Source organism: Sus scrofa, chromosome 1, assembly GCF_000003025.6.
Source record: "Sus scrofa isolate TJ Tabasco breed Duroc chromosome 1, Sscrofa11.1, whole genome shotgun sequence".
Lineage (NCBI taxonomy): Eukaryota > Metazoa > Chordata > Mammalia > Artiodactyla > Suidae > Sus > Sus scrofa.
Window position 1 is genome coordinate 122,212,038 of NC_010443.5, and position 23,004 is coordinate 122,235,041.

At 33.3% G+C, this 23,004-nt stretch overlaps 2 protein-coding genes across 8 annotated transcripts in view; one reads left to right on the forward strand and one right to left on the reverse strand.

Moving 5' to 3' along the window:
• Positions 1–23,004, forward strand: part of FAM227B (family with sequence similarity 227 member B) — a 234,146-nt gene that overhangs the window by 72,695 nt on the left and 138,447 nt on the right. The window lies entirely within an intron of this gene.
• FGF7 (fibroblast growth factor 7) overlaps positions 3,841–23,004 on the reverse strand; it is a 62,828-nt gene continuing 43,664 nt past the window's right edge. For both annotated transcript variants that reach the window (XM_021073771.1, XM_013993026.2), the window contains exons 3-4: positions 6,004–6,107; positions 3,841–4,985 (exon numbers count right to left, since the gene is read on the reverse strand). In XM_021073771.1, the coding sequence (XP_020929430.1) occupies positions 4,791–4,985; positions 6,004–6,107 (299 nt within the window). In that variant the 3' untranslated portion in view covers positions 3,841–4,790. The remainder of the gene's footprint in view (positions 4,986–6,003; positions 6,108–23,004) is intronic.

A 23,004-nucleotide genomic window follows, 5' to 3' on the forward strand; every position in this document is an offset into this window, starting at 1 on the left:
AATATTTTGCCTACATTCTCTTCTAGGAGTTTTATGGTTTCTTATCTTATCTTTAAGTCTTTAAGCCATTTTGAGTTTATTTTTGTGCATGGTGTGAGGGTGTGTTTTAGTTTCATTGATTTATATGCAAGTGTTCAGTTTTCCCAGCATCATTTGCTGAAGAGACTGTCTTTTTCCCATTTTATATTCTTGTCTCCTTTGTCAAAGACTAATTGACCATAGGTGTCTGGGTTTATTTCTGGGTTCTCTATTCTGTTTCATTGGTCTGTATGTCTGTTTTGGTATCAGTACCACACTGTTTTGATGACTATGGCTTTGTAGTATTGCCTAAAGTCTGGGAGAGTTATGCCTCCTGCTTGGTTTGTGTTCCTCAGGATTGCTTTGGCAATTCTGGGCCTTTTGTGGTTCCATATAAATTTTTGGATTGTTTGTTCTAGTTCTGTGAAAAATTTCATGGTTAATTTGATAGGGATTGCACTGAATCTGTAGATTGCTTTGGGTAGTATTGCCATTTTAGTAATATTAATTCTTCCAATCCAGGAACATGGAATATCTTTCCATTTCTTTGAATCCTCTAATTTCCTTGGTTAATGTTTTATTATTCTTAGCATATAAGTCTTTTACCTCCTTAGTCAGTTTTATTCCTAGGTATTTCATTTTGGGGAGCATGATTTTAAAAGGTATTGTATTTTTTATTCCCTCTCTAATATTTCATTGTTAATATATAGAAATGCATCTGATTTCTGAATGTTAATCTTGTATCCTGCTACTGAATTTGTTGATCAGTTTTGAGTAGTTTCTGTATGGAGTCCTCACTCATACTGGTCATTAAATATTTTTAATGTCATTCTGGCTCACAGTAAACATTATACAAAATAAAGTTAGCCATGTGTCTGTCATCTGTGTGTTAAGTTGGATGGACTCTTGTGTCTTATTCATGCCCAAGTATATGGCAGTAGGGTCATAGTTAAATGAAGCCACATTGTAAAACTTGCACATTTTTCTCATGCATCACATTTCCTCACTGATGAATTTCATATTAAGACAGACATAAATGCATTATGGAATAAAATGAAAAAAATCGCACAAATTTCAAGAGAAAAGCTATTCAACAAAATTTTTGCCTTAGGTTTTGCATTATTCCATAGACTCTTTCTCTGTCTCTACTAGTAGTGCTATTTCAGTGGAACAATTGTGAAAGGCACTGATTTAGGGTATTTGTGGTTATAGAATTGCTTTTACTACAGCTGGTTCAAGTGTTCAGTTCTGTGTTCTTTGTCATTTTAGAGAGCCAGCAGGGCAAACTTTAAGAGATGGAAACTAAGAATACCTCCAGCATCCCTTTTCTTCTGTCATTAAATCAAATTTTAGCCAACTCAAAGACTGATAATTTATTTTTATAGCATTTTTATGTAAAAAATATTTTAGTTCACTAAGTACATTGAAAGTATCTTTTTTATTATTTCTTTTTTTACCATTTTATATTCTTCTATTTTTTTCCTTCCTAATTCTTGGAAACCAATGTATTTAACCAATTTTCTCTTTCAAAGAACATTTAAGAAAGACTAACATGTTTGCCTGGATATTTTGCACAGTGTTTTCCATTTGTAAGTAAATAGGTGCATTTAAGAGTTGTATAGGAATCAAGACTGGAAATTTTATCTTTTCCTCCTGACGAGTCAAATCATCACAGTATAGACTAATCATTATATATGAAGGGAATTGCCAAAATATGTCACATTTGCATGTAAATGTAAAGGTAATGTTTCAATAGAAATAGTATTTTGAAAATACTACTAGCTAATAACCCAAATAATCTAAAAGTAGGAAGCACATGCTATGTGACTTAGACTCTTATGGCAGCTCTGAACCTTAACCAGCTATGTGATTCTGGATCTATTACAATCTCAATTTCCTGGTCTATGAGTGAATGGGAAGGACTGAGGTCCCTTGCAGTTTTAAGATCCTTGAGTTTTATATATATGTAACTAATGCTGATTTTGTTTTCTAAAATTTGCATGTTAAGTGTAAGGGGGTGGGGGAAGTTCCCATCGTGGCTCAGTGGAAACGAAACTGGCAACCCTGAGGATACAGTTTCAATCCCTGGCCTCGTTCAGCAGGTTAAGGATCCAACGTAGCTGTGGCTGTGGTGTAGGCCAGTGACTATAGTTCTGTTTTGACCCCTAGCCTGGGAACCTCCATAAAAAAAGACAAAAAAGAAGTGGGTGGGTGCAGCCCTAAAAAAAGACAAAAAAGAAGTGTAAAGGGGGGGAGCTTAAAGAATTATAAGTGAGTGTTTCTAGACTCTCCACTGGATTGGATTTACTGCTAAATATTGGTTAATTCAGTCTTGCTTTGTAATTTGGTTGTAGTTATAACTTTATAGACGAAGTATTTGATTCTCACATATCTCATATCTTATATAAATACATTTCACCCTAAATGTTTAAAATGAAGTAAGATTAGTCTCATTATGAATCTCCATTGATATTCAAACATTGAGTGAATTCAAGTAAAAATTGGTTATGGACAGACACTCAGCTAGGCACTTAAGAAACAAATATGAAAAACCTAGGTCCTCTTCCACTGTCAATGTGTTCACAAGACACTAGTCATAGAAGCCTGACAAGTCATAGAACCCTTGAATCAAAAAACAGGAAAGAATATCATTCATGGCATTATGTTTATGGAAGGAGAGTTCTTCCTAGTTTCCTGCAGCGTCATCATGTAGGTTAGCCTCAAGAAAATCAAATGAATCTTTATTTCCGATGACTTAGTCTTTCATGTAATGCTCATCTATAAGTGTATTACCAGATAATGCTTGTATAAAAGAAAGACACTTAAATAACAAACATTTTAAAATTAAAGCCACCCTGGGAGTTACCATCATGACTCAGTGGTCGACAAACCCGACTATTAACCATGAGGTTGAGGGTTCAATCCCTGGCATTGCTCAGTGGGTTAAGGATCCGGAGTTGCTATGAGCTGTAGTGTTGTTTGCAGAGGCAGCTTGGATCCTGAGTTGCTGTGGCTGTGGTGTAGGCCAGCAGTTACAGCTCCACTTTGACCCCTAGCCTGCAAACCTCCATATGCCATGTGTGTGGCCCTAAAAAGACAAAAAATAAAAATAAAACTACCCTTGTTAACATAGCAACAATTTATTTTAGATGAATATTGACTCTATTGATGAACCATGAAATGCTACTAAAATCTGCCAATGAAAGAATTATGAAGTAGAAATGTATATTGCCAATAAGTCCATTATCTATAGCCTGACCTCAAGCCTTCATTGATATTCAGGGCCTCAGATCCCTAACTACAGACTTTATTTTTTGACACTGTGTTCTGACCACCTAACAGGGAAACAACTTTAAATGTTACCATATTTTGAAGGGTATAGATATCTAGAGATTAGAAAAACTATTAACTTTAAAGATTAAATAATGCATATTTTAAAAATGGTACATTTTTACTCATTAACTCAAATATAGTCTAACTTGAAAATCCTGTTAAATTCTTTTATCTGCAGTGATTTTACTTATAAGATCCAACTTAGTTGACAAGAGTGTGTGGCAAAACATATTTCACATTTTTGTATTGTTCCCTGGGAGACATCTATTGTAAGAATTGCTGCAGGCTGTCATTTTTGTCTGCCATCCAGGATTTGCTGGCCCAAATGCTGTGTACTAGACTTGGTGTTGGTCATAAGCAGAGAGGGAGAACTTGCAGTTGAGCCAGACGGTTTTGTTACTTCTTTAGAATTAAAAGCATATGAAACATACAGCTTATTAAGGTTGTTTTTTTATAAATAACATAAACTTAAATAACAAAACAGTAAAGTTCTAATACAACTTAAAATATAGTTTAATGGTGTAACCACAGGAAAAAAGCATGATTATTTGTGGGAAGAACATTATTAAAAGCCATAGTCCCGAATATGAATTAATACAAAAGATAGATTACGTTACTTGAAAAAAAAAGTAAAAGGTTTTTGAATTTGCTTTTAGGAATTATAAAATGTTATTTTGTGGTGAGTGAGATGAAGTACAGTATTATCATCATTATTGCTATTTTACATATAAGATTTTTGAAAACATCCTTTAAGCAATACCCTTTCAATTTGAGCAGTGTTAAGAATGTCATTCTTGTTGATAGGTACAAGCATGTTTTACACCTAAGCTTTTGTAAAACTGCTTATTTGATTCAATTCCATAATAGAATTTTTGAGAACATTCCTTCTTTTCTACTTAGAGTTCTTTGCATAATTTTTCACTAGAAAGCATTTCAAATACTGCCCATCTTCCATAGTTAGTATTGGGTTGATTATCTGACAAGTCATTCCAGCAGCCTTTAGGTCTGACACATCTTATATAACATCATCTGCATTATTATTATTATAGCAGCCATTTTATAAGCAGATAGGAATATTTAAATAATCATTATCAGATAATCAAATCTAACATACTCTTAAGGGTAAATTAATTTAAGAAAAAACATTACTATTACTAACATCATGATTGTACAACCAGTTTTACAATTTTTTACAACTTTTAGTTACTAAATCTGATTTTTGTGTATATTTTTCAAATCTTTCTTTAATGCAGTCTCTTAAAATAAACATAAACGCGCAAGTCCAGCTTGATCAGTTTTTCAGTAGTTTTCCAGCCTTTCATGGTTACTTTAAAAAAAAAAAAAAAAAAAAAAAAAGGAAAGGAAAGAAAAAGAGAAAGAAAACAGTCCACTTAAAGAAATCTCCCTGCTGGAACTGGTTTCTTATATGCCATATATGATTAGGTTATTGCCATAGGAAGAAAATGGGCTGTTTTTTGTTCTTTCTTGGTTTTTTTCCCTCTTACAGGAACCCCCTTTTGATTTAAGGCAACAAACATTTCTCCTCCACTGTGTGTCCATTTAGCTGATGCATACGTGTTGTAATGGTTTTCCAGAATTAATTCTTTGAAGTTACAATCTTCATTGCATTCTTTCTGTTGAAACATGGAAGAAACAGCATTATCCAAGTGATTGTTAGAGGAATTGGGTTCAGCAAAGAATACGCAGTGATATTTCATAGAATTGAGACATACATGCCTTTTTCTGAGCAGACATAATGCAATTTATTAGCTCTATTTAGCATAATTGTAAAAAGACAAATTTTTAAAAAATATAAAATGATACACTGTTATGCAGTATACTTTCAAACATGCAGTGTTTTGGAAGTCAGTTGCTACTCTTCTTAAGTATTAGGACTATTTCTTCCTAATTAACAGCACTTATATTACTATGCCCAAGTCACTCTTTCCCTGACAAATGAGATTTTGATATAATTAGCAGTGCCTCTGCCTCCCTCAGCTGGAAGACATTGTTTCATAACTTAATTTACTGTTACACTGCCTGTGATAGTGATAGAAAATAGTTAATTTGCATATCCATCCCACCATGCATTTATTTAAACCTATATTTTGGTGTAATTAGCCTGGGCCAGGAATACAAAGGAAAGTCAACTAGACTTTATTGTAGTGGGATGAACTGTTACATGTTTCATATTGTAATAAAATGGGAACAATAGGAATGTTTATAATTCAAAGCCCATGAATGTGAGATTGATGTTGATAAACACATGCCTGGATTTTTTCCCAAGAATTTTCATGTCAGCAATGTGCAAATTGGGTAGACTTTAAAAAAAAGTGCTTTAATACTGAAAGATGAACATTTTCTATTTTAAGTATCTAAATGCAAATGGAATTTTAGAGCTAGAAACATTCTTAGAGGTCAGTTAATCCAATTTACTTCACAGATAAGAAACCAAAGTTCAGAGAACTTAAGCAATCTGTCCAAACTCACACAGAAAACATTTGTTCTTAATTCTTAAATATAAAAGGTTTGAATGAAATCATTGAATTATATAGTTTGAGAGAAATTAATTCCATTTTTACTTTTCAGAAAGGGAAGATAATTTTGACAATAAGTTTGCGATATTAAGTCTAAGCTATCAATTATCAATACCTTTGCATAGAGTTTTCCTTCCTTGTTCATTGCAAGATAATATTCACTTTCCACTCCTTTGATTGCTACAATTCCAACAGCCACTGTCCTGATTTCCATGATGTCTACAAGGAATCACAGAAAGACATGTTAGTTATTCACTCAGCTTTATAGATTATCCAGGAATGATCATTTACTCTTATTTTTTTTCATCTGGAAGTTAAGATTATTGATGTGGTTATTTACTCAAACTGAGACTCCCAGAACACGCATACGCAAACACCAGATTAGTCCTTATTAAATCTGGAAAGTGCAAACTATTAATTTTTTTATTTTGGCAGAAAAAGATAGCTGGATTCAAAAAATAGGGTTACATATTTGAATTTAGCTTTTTCTTCTCTAGGATAATGTTTCTAATTTACTATATAGTAATAACAATTACACCTAACATTTATTGAATTCATACCACATGCAAAGAGTTGTTTCAGCACTCATGTATTAATACATCTACTTATCACAAAGTCTATGAAGCAGGTTCTCATATTATCCTTAATTTGCAAATCAAGAAGCTCAGGCACAAAGAATTTAAATTACCCAGTTTTTCCAAGTATCAGAAGTGATATTTGAACCCAGATGTTCTGACTCTTTATCGTTATATAATATAGTGAAAGTATATAATTAACTAACATCTTTACTTTTCTATTTGAACTTTATATTAATAATTATTGCTAACAGAATATTTCTTAAATCTACTGAAATTGAATAAAATTTCCAATTAAAGCAATTATAAATGGTGTTAAACAGAACCTACTACCTTTAAAAAAGATTAAATATTTAAACAGTGAGTTTTTTGGCACATAAAAAAGACAGTCTAAAACCAGATTATGAATCCTGCTCATATAATATTTTATAACTTTATACCTTTTTAATTAATTTTTAATCATTATTGAAATTGTTTTTACAAAACTTGTAGTTACCACAGGAAAGTTAACCTGTTTTCTTTTGTTGTATATCTTTTCCTTAGGTGCTATATTTTAATGATTTTCACAAAAATACAGTAAAAAAAATTCATTTTTAAAAGCAATGTAGAAATTAAAAGTTTAGTGAACCTTTTTGTGTAACTGTTGTTAATTATAATTTCAACTTTTCTGTGTAAAGTCCAAGTGAAAATTATCTGCATAAACAAGTGCTCCAGAAACTTTTTTCTAAAATATTCCCTTAATTATAAGATATTTTGATTATTTTGCTCCACGCCTTCATTTTATCCTCTTATTTATTCTTCTTGCTTCAGTTTTTCTGTCTGGAGAATAAAATGATTACTCTCTTCATCAGAATTAATGTAGCCTAGTTAATACTTTCACCTCTTTCACATATATGTTGCATATAGAAGCCATTTTCCCATTATACTATGCTTAACACTAGAAATCATCCAATTGAGAGTTCTACAGATGCTCATCTAGAAATTGAGGTCTGTGAAGAAAATGCAAAGGAATGGATATTTATCTTTTTAGATGTTAATGAGGCATTGTCAGAATGCCTAGAAGTGTACTGTATTTTTAAAATACAGATTAAGAAACAGCACTGGTTTCTGAACTCCAGAAGTTAAATTCTAATATAAATAACAAAACACATACATAGATATACCTTAATTAAAAGAGAAGATGACTTTTGGAAGACACAGCCCTGAAGGGGAGGTTAAGGGAAAACGTAGCAGTTGCTTTCAAGCATAAAAAAGATGTTATGCTGATACATTCATGCAATATTCAGATCTTCAAGAGCTAACTCTATGCTAGGCTCAGTTCAGAGACAAACCCTGCCCTCTTGGAGCACTGCATCTGACAGCTAACGCTTCTTCACATTCAGTAAAGGAAGATCAAAGAGAAGTAATTTATTATACAGCAGGATCCAATTAGTTTAAATTTATATCAATACAATGAAGAATATGAAAGAAATTCATTGATGTAACATATTTGTAATACCCTCAAAGCTGAGTAAATGTAGCTATTTAAGAACGTATGGAATAGTTGATATCTGAAGATCTTACCACTGTAAAATGTTGTGAAGAAGTCACTGTTTTCCTCTCCTTTCCTTCAAATCCCTTTACTCTTCCTATTCCTCTCTTTTTTTTTTTTTTTTTTTTTTTTTTTTTTTTTTAATTTTTTTTTTTGGTCTTTTGTCTTTTTTTTTGTTGTTGCTATTTCTTGGGCCGCTCCCGCGGCATATGGAGGTTCCCAGGCTAGGGGTTGAATCGGAGCTGTAGCCACCGGCCTACGCCAGAGCCACAGCAACATGGGATCCGAGCCGCGTCTGCAACCTACACCACAGCTCACGGCAACGCCGGATCGTTAACCCACTGAGCAAGGGCAGGGACCGAACCCGCAACCTCATGGTTCCTAGTCGGATTCGTTAACCACTGCGCCACGACGGGAACTCCCTTATTCCTCTCTTTACTCAATGTTGTATTTTCTCTTAGATTGAAAGGAGAGTACTGATGCATAGGCTTAGGATATCTTTCATGCTCATGTATAATTAGGGAGTGAAATCTGTAATATTTGCTGGCATTTCTTTTATAGACCAACTGTCTACAAAATGTAACTGTAGAATGATAGAGGTATTGTTAATCAAGATATATGGACACCTTCCCATAAGGTTCATTCAATATATTCATAGTGGCCCTTTTCCAAATCCCTTTCCCCTACCCCCTCCCCATCCATGCCTACCATATTTTTGTTGCCCTCTGACACTCAATAGGTGATGAACATTGTTAATCTTATCCCTTCACACACTGGAGTTAAGAATATTAAAAAACTTTTGATTTTTAACAACCCAGTTAAAAATGGGCAAAATATCTGAGCAGATTCCACACCAAAGCATACTTTGTAAAATATACTGTATATAAAGCATAAAGTATACAAAATATACTGTGTAATATATATTACTCAGGTGGTAATAAGCATGCAAAAAGATGTTCAAACTTTAAAAATTCTCCTTTTAACCAGGATGAGGACAGACTTGAAAATGGCAATGTTCCCAATTCAATAGTATTCTTAGTTGTCTGATGTATTTTTTTAAGAGTATTTCACTAGGAAATCAACAAATCCAGAAGTCAGTTGCTTGGGAGAGCATTATGGTAGTATCTGCAGACTTAATACCCTATCAATCCTGACTCTGGAGTCTGTTTTGCCCCTTGTACTGTGGCCTTTCTTATTCAAGAAAACCCAAGAATGACAAAACTAAAGTTACCATTCTTTCATTCAAGTGCAGATTGGGAAGGGATGTTCCTACAGATCCACAAAGTTGTGTAGAAGAATTAACTATGTAAGTTTATGAACTCCAGCCCTCCAAACCAGGATCCAGGGAGTTACTCATAAAATATAATATAAAAATATATAGTATGCTGATAATAAGTCAACTCCCAAAATAAGTTAATTGTCTTTTTGTCTACCAGTATGTCTATTGTCTCTTATAAGGCAGATATAGGAGGGTTTTTTTTTTTTAATCTAGATTTACAGTTGAGAAGTTTATGTATATAAATAACACCATAAATTTGTTCCCAAATATGTAAGGCATATTACAGGGGTACATCAAATTGTTAACATAATGACTGTTGTAGTATAATGACAGAGTTCAAAAAAATAAGATCAGTTCACACAACAGAACATGAAAAATGAAACAATATGTCAATTAAATTATCCATTTATCTTTGTCATCAATATTTTTGTCAACAAAATTGTCAACAGTAGCATTAATTTATTCCTTATTATGTCACCCTGACAAACTAGGGAATATGCCCAAATGGCTTCCCTGGGTTTGTTTTTTTTCCCTGTGGTTTAATCATTTATGAATTTATCTAAATGTTTATGCCTATTTATGATTTAAGCCTGTATTATACTTTGAATGAGAAATGAGGAACCTTGGTATAAACTGCTATTACTTAAAAAAAAAAAATTCCCCAACATCTCCTTCCAGAATTTTTGATGTCCCCAATATATTTCAAAAATTAATATTAATCCTTTATTCTTATCACCAATAGCACTTATGACTTTAAAGTATTTTAACTATCCTTTTTGAGAAGAAATTTCATTAAGAGTTTATTTTTTAGAGCAGTTTTAAATTCACAGCAAAATTGAGGGGAAGGTGCAGAGATTTCCCGTACATACCCTGCCCCCACATGTGTGTAGCCTTCCCCATTATCAACATCCCTCACCAGAGTGGTACATTTGTTATAACTAATGGACCTACATTGACCATCATTATTACCCACAGCCCATAGTTTACATTATGGTTTATTCTTGGTGTTTGAACATATATACATTATTTTTGTATCATATAGAGTATTTTTGCTGCCCTAAAGTATCCTCTGTTCTTGGCCTATTAATTTCTTTCCTTTACCAACTCTTGGAGACCACTGATCTTTTCACTGTCTCCATAGTTTTGCTTTTTCCAGAATGTTATATATTTGGAATCACACAGTTTGTAGCCTTTTCAGACTGCCTTCTTTCACTTGGCAATATACATTTAAGGTTTCTCTGTGTCTTTTCATGAGCTGATAGCAAAAAAAAAAAAAAAAATTTAGTGTTTTATCACATAAATATCCTCCCATGGCATGAATATGAATATTTTGTTTTGCTGAACCTTTTAAGATTTCTATCTAAAAGTTTTGAGGGCCATGTTTTAATGTAGATGTTCTAGCATGATAACTAAGAATTATTTAAAGTTGAAAATAAATGGAAGCAGTGGCTTAATGGTTATCAGATCATTCAGAACATTTCATTTTGTCCTTGACAAAACATACTCTCCTAGGCACATTAAAACTAAGAATTGGTACCCCCAAAAAAAAACCCACTTTTAATGTTAAATTACTTTTATGATTTTTCTGTCCAGCTAGGATTCTTAGATGAAAAATCCTAACCATTGTGTATTTATGTTAGACTCCAGGCTATAGATTCATTCATTTTATATTACAAAAGTTCATCTAAATACATACATAGATGTATACAAATAATGCATCCAGTATTTCCAAAATAAAGAGCTCTTAAAACTCAACAATAAGCAAATAAGCAACCCAGTTAAAAAGTGGGCAAAAGGTCCAAACAGATGCTTCATCAGAGAAGATATACAGATGGCAAATGAGCATATGAAAATATGCTCAACATTATATGTCATCAGGGACTTACTAAATAAAATAACACTACACAGCTATTAGAATGTCTGAAATTTTAAAATATATACCTTTAATACATATTTCTAAGTGAAAGAAGTCAGTCTGAAAGGGTATGTACTATATGATTTCAAATGTATGACACTCTGGAAGAGGCTCAACTATAGAGAGAGTAAAATGATCACTTGTTGCCGGGAGATTGGGGAGAATGGAGTAGGGATGAAAACATGAAGCATGAGATTGTAAAGACAGTGAAACTATTCTATGTGATAGTTTAGTAGTGGATAGATGGCATTATAAATTTGTCAAAACGCATAGAGCTATAGAGTGCAATGAGTGAACTTTAGTGTAAACGATGGACTTTAACAGTATGTACTATTATTGATTCATTGATTGTAACAGATATACCACATTAATGCAAAATGTGAATAGTAAAGGAACTGTGAGGTCTATAAAAGAATTGCCAGCAAACATTATGATTTTATTCCCTAATTAAAACTGAGCATGAAAGATATCCTAAACCTATGTGTAAATACTCTCCTTTCTAGCTAAGAGAAAATACAATATTGAATAGAGGAACAGGAGGTGTAAAGGGACTTGAAGAAAAGGAAAATGCTAGATTTGAATTAATAATATAATGTGATTGTATAAGAAACTATTTATACAATTGATGCTTGAGCAAAGTAGGAATTGGGGCGCCAGCCTCACACAATAGAAAATCCATGTATCAGAGTTGGCCCATGTATCTACGAGTTCCTCATGTGTGGGTTCAACCAAACAGGAATCCTGTAGTACCATCGTACATATATATTGAAAAAAAATCATGTATAACTGGAATGACACAGTTCAAATCCATTTTATTCAAGGGTGAACTGCAGTGGTACTTTTTATGATTTATTTTTACCCCAAATATGTAGTATGTCTAGAGTTTATTATTAATTACTTTTAATAATGTCTTTGGTGATAGATTAAGATCTGCTTACCAAGATAATGACTTCTCTTGTGAAGTATGGACAGTTGCGAGGAGTAAGTTTCACTTTGGGAAGTCTGGGAAATACAACTGTTTTATAAACAGACCACCACTACATTTGTGTATATTTCTCGGGTGTATTGGGATATAAAAATTACTGAGGTCCAGTAATACTTTAGAAACCTGATCTGGTGACTTTAATTGTGATGCCACCAAAATATCTGGATATTAATTAAACACATCTCAAAATTTACTTAGTATTTCCTCCTCCTACAGGAAACAAACTGAATGATACCCAGTATTATATGCAATTACTAAAACAAACAAACAAACAAACAAACAAACAAAAAGAATGGAAAATCAATTCAATAAAAATTCAGAAGAAAGAGATGTTCCTATCCTAGGTGCTCAAGGGAAGACTTGAGGAACAGAAAGAGCTTGAATTGTGTCCTGAAGGATAGATAAGGTTGACATAATGGTAGAATGGAAACATAGAATGGAAACATTTTAACTGAGAGAGAAAAGTATAAGATAACAGAGTCAATAATACAGAAGTCATTTTCAGAAGACTGAAATTAGAGCTATCTGTCTGGAGTAGGAAATGTATCAAAGAAATAGAAAAAGGTGCAAAAGAGTTTGTTGAGGGCCTTAATTGCCAATTTAAGAAATTTTAACTTTTGTTTATAGACAATGAGGAGTCATTGGAGATTTGAATTTGAAAATGTCAGGATATAAATTATACTGTAGGAATTTTAATTGGATGTGCCAAGCACATAAGAAAATGACTACAATTATATAAGCCTGATTTTCTTCCTGCACTAATATTATGGTTGACCTATAATGAGTTATTATTGTGATTTTTTAAATAAGTTAATAATTATTTTCAAAATATCTGTTTAATTTTGAATACAGGAATCATCAGTATTTATAACCCATATGAATAAAAACTCTGGTGTGCTCAGTAATTTTAATAGTACAGAGTTGTCTCAACTAAAAAGTTTGAAAACAGCTTTTCTAAATTAATTTTGTTTCTCATGGTCTATTTGGGTTATATAGCTTTGGCTACTTTATGTAACTCTCTGTATATATAAGTTTATAAATAAAATCTCCATGGCACATGTATACAGAAATGGCCAGTATACTGCAACATGTCTGGAGAATTTCTTAATGATATTTTAAAATATCAGGTTGCAAATTATAATTTAATCATATAAGTAAATAGCAAAGCATGTAAAACAGTTATGTTTGATCAACTTGGTTACTAGCTTAACATTAGTATGATTTTAATTAAAGAGTATGTATATATACTGCTTTGATTTTTATGCACTATCATAATTACAAGGATAGCAAAGAATTTTTCTAAATATGTGCCCTATTTTTGACACATTAAAATCCTATACCTCAGTAGTATAATTTTTACACAATTAATACTTTAGAAACCTGATCTGGTGACTTTAATTATGATGCCATAAAAATATCTGGATATTAATAAATGCATATCACAATTCGGTTAGTATTTCCTCCTCCTATAGGAAACAAAAACATACGATAACCCAATGGATATAATTGCTCCAGTTATTATTAAACGTGTGTGAACCGTTTTGTAAATTCCAAAGAATTGCCTTCAAAGAGCAGTAGACTTGATTCGATTTCCAATCCTGTTTCTCTTGGATATCTTCAGTCCCTCCCTCCATTGCCTTTTGAGTAAAGAAATCTGCTTTCCAAATTTTTCGTTCAATCAGGACTGTTTTAAGGATAGTCATAGATCCTCAGACTGCCCTACACCAATCAAACATTAAAATACATCCCTATTTCTCATTAGATTCAATATTTTATAACTATTTTAAAGTTGTAGATAAATTTTCTTTTGAAATTACTTGGCCTAAAGTAACTCATGAATTTATTATTTGCTACCAACTTTTTGCAAATATTATGTATTCTAGGGAATTCTTGCAAAGTGAAAAAATCTTATCAAATTACTTTTCAATATTATGAAGAAAGTATTAAAAAATTTAATAAATGATGAATTTGGCATGTTTTATAAGTTAACTATTTGCTAATCTCTATTTTTAATTTTCTTGTCGGATTTTCTTATCACAATCTAAATTTCAAAGTTTTAAATATGTTTATGAGCCCTTGATGTTTTCTTAGGTTTTAGTCTCTGTGCCTTTGGACCAGATGAATAAAATATCCCTGCCCTTAACTCTGAAATTTTTCAAAAGACTACCCCGCTTCCATTTCACTAGTACCAAATTTCTTAAACAAATGGACTAAATCTGCTCACTTTTCCTGAATTTAACACTTGCATTCTTTTAATCTGTTTAATGCTTTATCTCTTTAAGGCCATCAGTGACCTCCTAAGCACCAAATCTAAGAAATTTGTAAATAGTCATCAATTTCTTCTCTGCATATTTTGGCAGTCACAGCATTCCTTGTCCCCCCCCTAATCCTCACTGTTTATCTACTCTTGCACTACCCTGGTCCATTAATTTATTTTAAAATGATTAAATTTTGTGTAACCATATTCACTATATTGATAATTCACTATATTGTTTTTTATGCTTAAAAGTACTTTTTCTGTTCCACTGTCTAATACATATTTTATTCTAGCTTTTGTAGTTTCTTTTATATATATCTCAAATTCATCTGGAATTAATTCTGGGGTATGGTGTTAGGTGAAACTCTAAACTGATACTTTATTCCTGCAAATAGCTAGCTATTTTTTTCAATAGTAGTTGTTAAATATGTCATTACATGTTTCATTACTGACGCAAAGCCTCTCTTTGACCTTATATTGGCTACCTTATTTTGTTCCATTCATGTATCTATCTGCTGTATACCCACATTAATCTGTTGTAGATTACCAATTCTGAAATGATTCGTTGCATTTATAGGCAGCTTTGATCATAGGTGTTACTAAATACTCTCAGCTATATCCTCTAAAGCTATGCAGAATAAATCAGTACCTTTTCCACATAACAACCCTTCAAAGCGATGAAGACACTGGTCATGTTCCCCTCTCCCCCACTGATCAGGCAAAGCATCTGTAGTTTCTTCAGCCATACCTTATACAGCTTCCAGACTCTTTGCCAGACTCTTTGCCAGCTATATTACTTACTTAAAACCAGTTTCTCAGCAAAACTAGATCTATATAGATATAGTTACCCCAAGAGAGAATACTGTTCATGATTTCCCTTTATATAGACCATAAACTACAGTAATAAAATCTCACCATCCTCTTTAAGAATATTTTTAATCATTTCATTATTTTGGAGTATTGATATAATTAAAAGTATGCCATTCAAAAAGAAATTTTATTTCATATTAGTATTTTTAAATTTTATTTTAGTTGATTTACAATGTTCTGTCAATTTCTGCTATATAGCAAAGTGACCAAGTTATACATATATCAATATATATAAGCATATATATATATATACATATATATATATATGCATCAGTAACAAACAAAAACACTCTTTGCTACTCCGATTTGATTAATTCTCACATTATCCTCCATGATATTTTATCACAAGTGATAGTTTCCTGTGGTATACAGAAGGATCTCATTGCTTAGCCACATATCAATACTTTTTTCCTTCCTTTTCAGCCTCCCCATAGCACATGGAGTTTCCAGGCCTGGGATCAGACCCGGGCCACAGTTGCAACCTAAGCTGAAGCTGTGGCAATACCAGATCCTTAACTTACTGTGCCAGGCTGGGGTTCAAACCTGTGTCCCAGCAATCCCAAGATACAGTCAATACCATTGCACCACAGCGGGAACTCCTGTATTAGTATATTTTCAAGGCTATTTTATAATGCTTAAGTATAGTAATTCACATTTTATATACAAATATCAACCATTCCCTTTTAACAAATGATTTACTTACTGTCTTTAAATCAAGTAAGTTTTTTAAAAAAACAGGATTTGTGGGCAAGTATATTTCAAAATGATCTTATGTGGTATGTGCAGAAGTGAAAGTGTATTAAAACAACCACAAGTTTGTTCTCCAAGTCCATGAGTTTCTTTTCTGTGGAAAGGTTCATTTGCGCCATATATTAGATTCCAGATATAAGTGATATCATATGGTATTTGTCTTTCTCTTCCTGGCTTACTTCACTCAGTATGAGAGTCTCTAGTTCCATCCATGTTGCTACAAATGGCATTATTTTGTTCTTTTTTATGGCTGAGTAGTAGTCCATTGTGTATACATACCACATATTCTTAATCTGTTCATCTGTCGATGGACATTTAGGTCCTGCTGTATAGCACAGGGAACTATAGCTGGTCAGTTAATGATGAAACATGATGGAGGATAATGTGAGAAAAAGAATGTGTGTGTGTGTGTATATATATATATATATATATATATATATATATATGACTGGGTCACTTTGCTGTACAGTAGAAATTGACAGAACACTAAACCAACTATAATAAAAAAATAAAAATCACTTGAAAAACAAACAAAAACATGTATTAAAACAAATGTAAATTAAAATATAAATGTCATAGCATTAAAGGTCACCAAATACCCTTTGCTACTCTGAATCCTTCTATGCTTTTAAAAAATTAGGTTACTTATTTTTGCAATTTCACCTAGTTTTTAAATGGTGAGATATGAGAAAGTGTAATTCTGCTATTTGCAAATAGTGCTCCACAAATAATATCATCAACCCCCCCCCAAAAAAATGAAGCCAACTCCAGTACGACTGTCACAGTATTTTCTACAGCATGTGAAATTATTTAGTGAATATTTATTGATTATGTACTATTGTCAAACCCTATTTTGGGCACTGAGATTTTACTGATAGGTAGAAGAGTATCTAAAAATAATTGTGGAGTTATTTTTATGCTTTTTATTGGCTTATATTTAACTCAGGATCCTTGATGCTTCCTGTTGCTGACCAACAGCCTGTTAAGATTATAAATTTAGCACCATGTCACTCATGACAACAAGTGAACGGTTTATATAATAGGGAAAACCATCATAATTTGATTATATGGTGAAAGGAGTACTTAACTAAGTCATTATGAACAAATTTGTCTCATCTCTGTAATTGCCAGGCAACCATATTTTATATGTCTGTGTAGGCACTCAAAGCATTCTTTTCTAAAATGGAAAAAGATAAAATTGATTTTTTAAAAGAATATATAGAAGTTGGGGGGAGATTCTATTATGCCTTTAGTTAATTTCATTCCCCCAAGCAGTTTAGAAACCTCTGGGTGGTACACATACAATTTCTAGAGAAATGATGAGTTGAATTTTTTAATTCAACCTAAAATTATGTTAACTATTTTAGAAGCAGTGAAACATTGATGGCTTATATTGAGGTTGAAAGGTACCCAAGACCTTATCCATGTGAATAAATCGCATCTCCTACATTTTGCCCTCATAGGACTTATTTTTTCACTAAAGTTCAGGTCTTTATAGTTTCTGTTTCATACTCAGTGTTCCTATCTATCACATTATTTAAAGTTTTAATTCAGCCACCTTAAATCTTGTTTGTAAATTGATAGGGAATAATTGTAACTAAATGGTACATGAGTATATAAGACATTTATGGCACCCGATGTATTGGCTATTCCTTTCATTTATTTGTCATTTGAAAATAGGAGAAATTTCTTCGTCTCTAATGTACAATGTTATGTAGCTTTTTCCATATTCTATTAACATTGCACTTTGTGCTTTTTTTATACCCATTTGAAATTATATGTTTTGATTGTGGCACTTTTATCATGATGCATACTGGGCTTCTCCTTCTCTCCTTGTCATATCTGCAGTCCTTAAATCCTCAATCTATAATAGACACTGGTATTTTCTTTCCCAACTTTCTGAGCAAAGACTATTTATTGTTCCCCAATTTCCATTCTCCTTTTCTTCCACAGAAGTAGAATTTTTAGCTTGCTACACATAATAAACATTGCATTTCCAATTCTCCCTTGAAGTTCAGTTTGGGCAAATGACCAAGTTCTAGCTGGTGTGATGTAAGTGAAGTACCCCGTTACAGCTTCCAGAAATCTTCCATAAGAGGTAGCCAGCAGGAACCCCTTGCACCCACTTGTTCTTCCTTTGTTCTCTCCTCTTGCTGGAATGTGGATTCTACCCTAAATTATGAGAACAAAGCGATTGTGGAACAATGAGCTGACTGGGGCTTGCTAGCTTCAGATGATTTTGTGGAGCAGAGTAGTCACTTCTCTAGATGTTCGCTGGATGAAGAAATAACTAATTTTGTTTAAGCCAAATCTATCTTAACCAATGCACCTCAATTTAATTTTCCTATCAGCCACATTATTCATAAAATGCATATAAAAAGTCCAGGAGCCCATTTTTTTTCCCATTATTATCAGCCACCAGCCGGAAAGGCGAGTTCTGTATTCAAAGGCAAGTCCTGTTAACTATTGTTAACAGCCAGGTTTTTACTTTTATAGCTTTTTTTTCCACTCCTAAAGTCAGGAATTAAAACCAGAAGAAGAAAGGTAAACAGGACCTGTGCTCTCATATCCTTCATTTTCCTATTCAGAACTTGTGTCACCACAGATCCCAAGTTTCTTCTAGTGCTGTCATTCATTCCCACATATATCAGCATTCAGTCAGCTTGATGAATTATCACCAGCCCTCCTTTGCATCTTGGTACACATGTCAGGAATACCTGCCTCCTCTAGTGAATTATGTCACACATGTGTTTACTTGAGTATTACATTTATTCCTCTTTTAATCTTAATTTCAGTCCTTATTTTTGTAGAATGAAACACAGGTATCAGTAAACTAATAGATGAGTCATTAATGCTAAGAATAAGCCATTCGGGAGTTCCCGTCGTGGCTCAGTGGTTAACAAATCCGACTAGGAACCATGAGGTTGCGGGTTCGATCCCTGGCCTCACTCAGTGGGTTAAGGATCCGGCATTGCCATGAGCTGTGGTATAGGTCACAGACGTGGCTCGGATCCTGCGTTGTTGTGGCTCTGGTGTAGGCTGGAGGCTACAGTTCTGATTCGACCCCTAGCCTGGGAACCTACATATGCTGCGGGAGCGGCCCAAGAAATGGCAAAAAAAAAAAAAAAAAGAATAAGCTTTTCATATTTAGTTATGTACCCTATGAAAATTGGAAAGAATCTTACGGATATAGATCATAAAGATGGTTTTATTCTAGGAGTTCCAGTTGTGGCTTAGCGGTTACAAACCTGACTAGTATCCATGAGCATACGGGTTTGATCCCTGGCTTCACTCAGTGGGTAAAGGATCTGGCATTGCTGTCACTTGTAGTGTAGGTCTCAGACACAGCTCTGATCTGGGGTCGCTGTGGCTGTGATGTAGGCCAGAAGCTGCAGCTCTAAATTAACCCCTCTCCTGGGAACTTCCATATGCCCACAGGTGTGGCCCTAAAAAGAAAAATAAAAAAGATAGTTTATATTCTAGTTTTCATGTATGAATCCTATATAACAACATTGTCCAACAGAACTTCATGTGATGCTAGAAACATTCTGTATCTGTCCTCTCCAGTGTGGTAGCATCAGCTATGTGTCATCAAGCACTTGAAATGTGTCATCAAGCACTTGAAATGTGGCCAGTATGATGGAGGTACTGAGTTTTTAATTTAATTTAAATTCATATAGCCACATGGTCTAGACAGTACATGTCTATAACTTTCTAAATAGAACCTGTCATTTTGTATTTCCTTTTTTGTCTTGATCAATAAGTTACCTATTTTGGTTAGAAAAACATAACTGTTCATTTGTAGGGGGGAAAAAGTTTATTGGGTACTTAACTATATTCAGCATTCTGCATAACTGTTCTCTTTCTCTTCTATATTTATTTCATTTGCCATATTCTTAATAATAGTTTGGATTCCCTAACCTCTTTAGTTTTTTTCTTTTTTATTGGCTTCCTTCCTGAATTAGTTTCTTTTTTATTTATTCCCTCTAAAAATATCTTCTCTAATAAGCTGGAGCATAGGGGGAAAAAAGCATCTCAAGCTTTTTCACTTTCACATCTAGCCAAAAATAACAGCTTATATTTATATTACATTGATCGGTGGCCATGTCAGACACAAGGACAAACCCAGCAAATACATCCCAAGTCATTCCAAATAGTTCCCTGATATCCTTACATCCTGGAACTTCTCCTGACTAGTTGTTGAGTTCTTGGATGCATTTCTTTTAATTCTTTCTGGATGATACCCTTCTCACTGCCTGTATACTTTGTTAATCTAGGAAATGGAGTTCCCATTGTGGTGCAACAGAAACAAATCCAACTAGTGTCCACAAGGATGAAGGTTCAATTCCTGGCCTCACTCAATGGGTCAGGGATCTGGCTTTGCCGTGAGCTGTGATGTAGGTCACAGACACAGCTCAGATCCTGTATGGCTGTGGCTGTGGCGTAGGCTGGCAGCTGGAGCTCCAATTCGACCCCTAGCCTGGGAACCTCTATGTGCTACAGGAGCGGCCCTAAAAAGAAAAAAAAAAGTCTTCTAGAAAGTGGAACATAATCCTGGAATGAACCACCTTAGTGTCAAATCTAGCTTCTGTCAGCAAATGTGGTAGAACTCGGATATTCAAAATATACTTGACACCAATGATTCAAATTATTTCTATCCCATTTACTCATTTCTCTTGCTGTGTCCATTTCCTAATCTTGTAGGCGCAATGGACATTGAAGCTAAGGCATAAGGAGAGGGAACTGGAGAAGTCAAGGATCATTTTAAACCTGGCTGATTTTGAGAATGAGTACATGAGAAAAATTAAGAGGATGCTGTTTTTACTGGGGCGGGACTGATAATGTGTTTGAGTTTTAAGAAGATACTGAGTTTGAAGTGATGGCAGTTTTCTGTATCTTGTTCCTAAATTTCATCTAAGCAGATCACTCTGTGATCTAAATTCACAATAAAATTCTATCTCTGTTAGGTGTTAATATTAACAGAATTGTTTGTTAGCAAAAAAGAAATATTTTGCATAGCATCAAAACATTTCAGATGATATTGGACTTTTAAAAATATGGTGATAATGGTAGTGTTTTTATTTTTTTCTATTTACCCAGTGTGCCTAATATACACAATGTTAAAGGGGAGTATATGTAGGTGTCACTTGAAGTAGGCTCACATGTGCTCTCCTAACCTTCTTCCCTCTTTAATCCATAATCTATGGTCACATCCTGGAATTTCATCATTTTCCATGCTCTGATTGCAATACTGGGTCTTCAAAAGATGAAGATGAAGTAAATCGGAATGTCCCAGTTTGACTATGATTGTATCTAGGGCTTAACTTTTACTAGTGAGAATGACATTAAGACATTAATGGAGCATAGTTACCATTTATATTTCATATCTTCCTCTGTTGATAATATGGAATCACTGAACTCTTTAATTGTACTGTGAAAATGATAATTCTTTTCTTTGAAGTGGCTAGATAGTTCCTCAGTTATCCTTCCTTCCCATTATTTTTTGTTTTGAATTTGCTTATTATTATGACTTTCTAGAGTCATAAAATATTGAAAGATAATGGCAATACATTTTAACCAGTCATATTATTGCTATTATCAACTACTTTTAAAGGCATGGCACAGTTGTGACAAGATCTTTGTAATTAAAATTAGTTTATTCACTGAAGTTAATAGTTATTATAAATGAGTTCCTCAACTACTTTTAGTCCACTGTTTAGTGAAATCAGGATCTTGTTAAGTAAGTAGTTTGTTGAATTCTTAATGACAACTAATAATTTACTCAATAAGTCACTGTTTTGGCCTTAACTACAAAAAGAAAGCTGTTTTAACTCTACTGACTCTAAGAAAGGAAACAAAAAAATGTTGTACCATTAAAAGCCAAATAAGGAGTTCCATTTGTGGTTCAGCAGGTTAAAAACCTGACCAGTGTCTGTGAAGATGCAGGTTCCATTCCTGGCCTCACTCAGTGGGTTAAAAATTGGGCATTGCTGCAAGGTGCAGTGTAGGTTGCAGATGCAACTCAGATCCTGCATTGCTATGGTGTAGGCCAGCAGCTGCTTCTCCAATTTGACTCCTAGCCTGGGAACTTCCATATGCCGCAGGTGCAGCCCAAAAAAGAAAAAGAAAAAGAAAAGCCAAATGATTTGTTGGTCTGGTATTTAGAATGAAATAAAATAATGCTTATAAATTATATATAACTTATTAGAATTTAATAAAATATTTCTATGATTAAACTGTTAATGCTCCATACCCTTTAAATTGATTATGTTTAATTTTAAAAGTATCTCTGAAAAAAATAGCAGTTTTGTTTATAGATGGTACTCAGTGAAATGAATGATGTATTTACCTCTAATCAAAGAATGATTCTTTAAAGCAAATGTGTTCAAAAGCAGAGTAATATAAATCTCACATTGACCATTGTCTATAAATCACTTATAAGATAAAAGACTTATGTACAATTTTAAATTTATTATAGTCTTTATTTTAGGTGATTTATGAGTCATTTACTTTCTTATAAACAACATGTATGGGGTTATGTATCATGACCCAAGTTTTATCAAAATGTCAAAATTATGTATTTGCTTCAGAACTTAGAGCAGTCAACTATACTCCAATGAATTTTTTAATGTGGAGAATAAAATACTTAAAACCAAAAATTTAAAAAATAAAAAAAAATCATACAGCTGCCAGTGTTTTGTTTCAAGGTGTCAACCTGAAACATAAGCAGGTAATCTTCAGTAATGCATGACTGTTATTCAAAATCAACTTCCTCAAAAGTTATAGTAAAACAAACACCAGATTATCTTAGGTTGAAATAAATGTGTTCTGTCAGGTAAGCAGATTGGCTGCTTAACATGAAAAACCAGTTTTATTTTCAGCCTAGTGTTAGATTAGGACCATCAGGTGGATATGCTATGCACATGCTGACTTTGCTGCCTGGAGGCAATCGTT